We start from the raw sequence: 6,000 nt of genomic DNA on the forward strand, positions 1-6,000 counted from the left end.
GAATTTAGCAGGTGTGTGTTGGAGAGGGGGGGGGGGGGGGGGGGTCCTAGATTGGCCATCAAAGTTTGGGGGGGGGGGGGTCGAGACATGCTCTCCTAAAAAATGTATCGAAATAAAAAGAGAAAAAATTTTTTGGGAGCAGGGGGTGGGGTTCGACCACCAAAACCCTCCCCCTGCGCTCCTCACTCACTGAGCTACATTCTGTCCCACAGGATTGGTGATTATATCTCTGTTATTTGCTTGGCCGTGTAATAACCACGTCCAGTCCCATTCCGTTTAATTACAGATACACAAGTAATAACCGAGCATGAACACAGGGTCAGACATATTTTGTCTTGGAGCATTAACATTTGTCCAGAATGTTGTTTGAATTAAGTCCCCCCCCCCCCCCCCAAAAAAAAAAGTCGGGCCTCTGGTCAGACCAAACTTCCAGAATTGATACGGGGATACGGCTTTTTTTTTTTTTTTTTAAAGCATGGATTGCACAGAAAAGGTGGTTATATATATGATACCGAAATAAGGGACATAATTATTTAAATTGAAATTGCGCGATGGCATTTTGGCTCTAAATGCGGTTTCAGGCCCGTAGCCAGGATTTTGAGAGGGGGTCGTTTTGGCGTGAGGGCGCGAAGCGTTGACGAATATTGAAAAAAAAAGTCACTGGTTGGGTGAGGGGAGTCGACAGACACCCCCGACCCCCCCCCCCCCCGACCCCCACTGCCTACGGGCCTGGTTTTTACGTCCAGGCAAGTAAAGCCTACAATAACTTCCTATGGCCGACTAGCTCCCGTGGTCACTAATAACAACACTGCGTCCCAGTTCGTATAATTGTTACTTGAAACAATTTCAATTCGCCGACAGCGCTGTCCAGCTGTTTGGGGAAAGGACACATTTGCATAATATTGCTTAATAAGTGTTGCTACATTAGGTTTCAGTTAATTAATTCATTTCAAGTAATTTTCGTACTTACATCCAATTAAGGTTCAAACACACTGTCCTTAGCTATCTGTGCTGTCCAACATTTGGTAATTCTAACTCGAAGTCTTAAGAGGAAACCCGCTGCATTTCCCACTGGCAGCAAGGGAACTTTTATAGGCACTTTTTTTTACAGGCAATATAGCACATACAGTCGTCTTTGATATCTATAGAAGTCTTAGGGTACTGGTTGAGATAGTGAAAAATTCAGAGAATGAGTCTATCGCGGAGATTCGATCCTAAACAGACCACGCATCAGGCGAGCGCTTTAGCACTGGGCTACGTCCCGCACCCCGTGTCCTATATAGATGTTGCTTCTTACGCCAGACATATTCAGCAGCAGCCGCGCCTAACACTCACGTGCTGTCTCAAGATAGACGTGATTGTGTGTGTGTGTGTGTGTGGTGTATGTGTGTATGTGTGGTGTATGTGTGTATGTATTCAGCAGCAGCCGCGCCTAACACACACTTGCTGTCTCAAGATAGACGTGATTGTGTGTGTGTGTGGTGTGTATGTGTGTCTGTGTGGTGTATGTGTGTATGTATTCAGCAGCAGCCGCGCCTAACACACACTTGCTGTCTCAAGATAGACGTGATTGTGTGTGTGTGTGGTGTGTATGTATTCAGCAGCAGCCGCGCCTAACACACACTTGCTATCTCAAGATAGACGTGATTGTGTGTGTGTGTGGTGTGTATGTGTATGTGTGGTGTATGTGTGTATGTATTCAGCAGCAGCCGCGCCTAACACACACTTGCTGTCTCAAGATAGACGTGATTGTGTGTGTGTGTGGTGTGTGTGTGTGTGTGTGTGTGTGTATGTGGTGTATGCATTCAGCAGCAGCCGCGCCTAACACACACTTGCTGTCTCAAGATAGACGTGATTGTGTGTGTGTGTGGTGTATGTGTGTATGTGTGGTGTATGTGTGTATGTATTCAGCAGCAGCCGCGCCTAACACACACGTGCTGTCTCAAGATAGACGTGATTCTGTGTGTGTGTGGTGTATGTGTGTATGTGTGGTGTATGTGTGTATGTATTCAGCAGCAGCCGCGCCTAACACACACTTGCTGTCTCAAGATAGACGTGATTGTGTGTGTGTGTGGTGTGTATGTGTGGTGTATGTGTGTATGTATTCAGCAGCAGCCGCGCCTAACACACACTTGCTGTCTCAAGATAGACGTGATTGTGTGTGTGTGTGGTGTATGTGTGTATGTGTGGTGTATGTGTGTATGTATTCAGCAGCAGCCGCGCCTAACACACACGTGCTGTCTCAAGATAGACGTGATTGTGTGTGTGTGTATGTGGTGTATGTGTGTATGTGTGTATGTATTCAGCAGCAGCCGCGCCTAACACACACTTGCTGTCTCAAGATAGACGTGATTGTGTGTGTGGTGTGTATGTGTATGTGTGTATGTATTCAGCAGCAGCCGCGCCTAACACACACTTGCTGTCTCAAGATAGACGTGATTGTGTGTGTGTGGTGTATGTGTGGTGTATGTGTGTATGTATTCAGCAGCAGCCGCGCCTAACACACACTTGCTGTCTCAATATAGACGTGATTGTGTGTGTGTGTGGTGTATGTGTGTATGTGTGGTGTATGTGTGTATGTATGTATTCAGCAGCAGCCGCGCCTAACACACACTTGCTGTCTCAAGATAGACGTGATTGTGTGTGTGGTGTGTATGTGTATGTGTGGTGTATGTGTGTATGTATTCAGCAGCAGCCGCGCCTAACACACACTTGCTGTCTCAAGATAGACGTGATTGTGTGTGTGTGGTGTATGTGTGTATGTGTGGTGTATGTGTGTATGTATTCAGCAGCAGCCGCGCCTAACACACACTTGCTGTCTCAAGATAGACGTGATTGTGTGTGTGTGTGGTGTGTGTGTGTGTGTATGTGGTGTATGTATTCAGCAGCAGCCGCGCCTAACACACACTTGCTGTCTCAAGATAGACGTGATTGTGTGTGTGTGTGTGGTGTGTGTGTATGTGTGTATGTATTCAGCAGCAGCCGCGCCTAACACACTTGCTGTCTCAAGATAGACGTGATTGTGTGTGTGTGTGGTGTGTATGTGTGTATGTGTGGTGTATGTGTGTATGTATTCAGCAGCAGCCGCGCCTAACACACACTTGCTGTCTCAAGATAGACGTGATTGTGTGTGTGTGTGTGGTGTGTATGTGTGGTGTATGTGTGTATGTGATGTGTGTATGTATGTGTGTGCACGCGTCTCTCTCTCTCTCTCTCTCTCTCTCTCTCTCTCTCTCTCTCTCTCTCTCTCTCTCTCTCTCTCTCTCTCTCTCTCTCTCTCTCTCTCTCTCTCTCTCTCTCTCTCCGTATGTTTGTGCTTGTGTGTGTTTATATACGTCTTTGGATGTGTGTGTGTGTGTGGGGGGATCACGTTATACACACAGCACGTTTTCGTTTTCTCCAATATCACTTGGTCAGCCGAATGTTTATGCAGGAAGGTTGCCTTTAAATAATGAACATTAATTTACTTTGAAATGGAACCTAAACTGTCGGTGTTCTTTTCGACGCGGCACCCCCTACTAAGAAAAATCCCGCTTCAGCCCTTCTTATAGAACTAGACATTATTCACTTATCAGACGCGTTGTCTGCGAAATGAGAACCCAGGTACAATAAAGATGCCATGGTTACTGTTGTTGGGGGGGGGGGGGGGGTGTAGGCACAAGTTTCAATGGCGGATCCAGGAAATATTTTAAAGGGGGGAGGGGGATAACGGTAGAAGAACACATGAACCAACTCGTCAAAAGGACATCCCAATAAATAAAAAATATTAAAAGAAAAACGGGGAATTTGAATATTTTTAGACGGGGTGGGGAGGGGGGGGGGGTGTGCAGAGGGGAGGAATATGTCTGGGTTTTTTAATAGGTGCAGATTCATGGGTATGGGGTGCACACCCCTTCCCTGTTAAATAATTGCTTCTCTTACCGCTCTCTCGCTGTCTCCAGATAGAGTGGTCTTGGAACACCCACGTGCACGCCTCGTCGCTGCAGTATGCCCACAGCCCGCGGTTTTCTCCTCCAGTGAAGCTGTACGGCGACCTCAGTTCGAGCCAGTAGGGCGTGGCGAACGCGATGATGATCGCCAAGTTGGTGATCACCAAAAACACGAGTCCAAATATCGCACAGCAACTCGTCATCATCTTGAGTTCTTGAGTGTGTTGTCCAAGCAGCGGCAGACGACAGATGAAATAAGCAGACGACAAACACTAGCAGACGACAAACTTTAGCAGACGACAAACACTAGCAGACGTCAAACACTAGCAGACGTTAAACAACGATAGACGTCAAACCGATAGACGTCGGAAACAGACGTCAATTATAGGAGAGCCAAAGAACTATTATTCCATGGAGTCCTAAAGTATCTCCCCTTTTTTCTTCAACAGCAAAAGATAAATCTACGAATTGACGTTAAAGAGGATTGCTGGTTTTTTTTCGGTTTTTTCCCTTCCTTCGTCACTGAGATGTACGAATTAAGCAATAACAGCATGCAACAAATTCAAAGAACAATTTTAAGTAATGGATGGTTTTCCCCCCTTTTTTCTGTTTTAATTGGTGTCTACGAACGTATGAGTTTAGTACTAGACAAATAAAATTTCTAGCACAACAATTTTTGTTTTGTTAAATTTGTATCAGCGACAAATATTAGATCAAAACAGTTTGCAACACAAACCACAACGAAATCGAAATGTGAATTACGTTAAAACGGATTCAACGATTCCAGGTGCAGTTAGACGTACACGAGATTGTGTAACAAACTTTAGTCAAAATCCAATTCAACCGTTTCCACTTTAGTCAGACGCGGAACACATCACCATACACAGCGAAATTTGTATCTATCACAAAACCCGGAACATCCCCCAGTCTTTTAGCACTAGTCTGTTTCGAGGTCAGTATATCAACGTCTTCTTGATACTGTCTTTAAAAACCCGGGCGTTGTCGCTCCTTACATCTACGAAATCACAAACGATACATCACAGCCTCATTTAGAATCGAAATTTTTGTAAAGGAAAAAAAATAACATTCTTCTATATATTATTATTTATAAAATGCACCGAACTCCACAGGCAATCGTAAACCAAGAGCACAAGGAATGTCAGTTTGGTGTGTCTGCGAATATATTCAATCCTTTCTGTAGCTGCTTACTGCTTTTCGCCTGTAAACGATCTTTCTTCTCTCACGCGCTCTTGCCAGTCACGTGACCTGATTACCAGCTTCCCCAGCGTTTCCTGCTAATACTGGAAGACCTCGGGAATATATCTGGTAATATGCTCCGCTGCATTGCCACAGATATTTCCCAGAGTGCCTCAAACATCTGTACCGGCGTGCAGCGAGGGTAAACAGCGCACAGTGCACATGCTATATTGGTTTCATCATCGCGGTCCTGCCATCTGGAACACTGGAGGAGGGCTATTTTTAGATTTTGTGTGTGTGCATCAGATTCTGTGTACGTTTCGAAGAAGTTGTAGTGGACCAGTACCCGCTGTTAGGAACTGCACGGGGTGCCAGTCTGTCCGAGACACGCCGGCATACAGAGTGATTCTGACACAGCCCACCACATCTCTCCAATTAAACCAATTTAACTGTCGAGAGCAATTCTACTGATTTGCATATTACCCCGGCTGGGGCGGCCATGTACCAAGGATTTAGCTCAGTTGGTTGAGTGCTCGTCTGAGGTGCTTGCGTCGCAGGATCGAACCATCTCGGTAGATCCATTCAACTGATTGGGTTTTTTGTTTTTTTGTCGTTCCAACCAGTGCACCACAACTGGCCAAACATACATGCATACATATATATATATATATATATATATATATATATATATATATATATATATATATATATATATATATATATATACCCGGTACACATACATACATACATATACATACATGTATATATATATATATATATATATATATATATACACACACACACACCACGGCCTTTGTGTGTGTGTGTGTGTGCTTTCCTGTCTGTGAGAAAGTGCATATAAAAGATCCCTTGT

The 6,000-nt window shown here is 44.9% G+C and overlaps 1 protein-coding gene across 1 annotated transcript in view; it reads right to left on the reverse strand.

Moving 5' to 3' along the window:
• Positions 1–5,328, reverse strand: part of LOC121378129 — a 28,363-nt gene extending 23,035 nt beyond the window's left edge. The window contains exon 1 of the mRNA XM_041506233.1: positions 3,922–5,328. Within this exon, the coding sequence (XP_041362167.1) occupies positions 3,922–4,135 (214 nt within the window). The 5' untranslated portion in view covers positions 4,136–5,328. The remainder of the gene's footprint in view (positions 1–3,921) is intronic.
• Positions 5,329–6,000: the final 672 nt, after the last annotated feature.

This window comes from Gigantopelta aegis, chromosome 7 (genome assembly GCF_016097555.1).
Source record: "Gigantopelta aegis isolate Gae_Host chromosome 7, Gae_host_genome, whole genome shotgun sequence".
In the NCBI taxonomy this organism is placed as follows: Eukaryota; Metazoa; Mollusca; class Gastropoda; order Neomphalida; family Peltospiridae; genus Gigantopelta; species Gigantopelta aegis.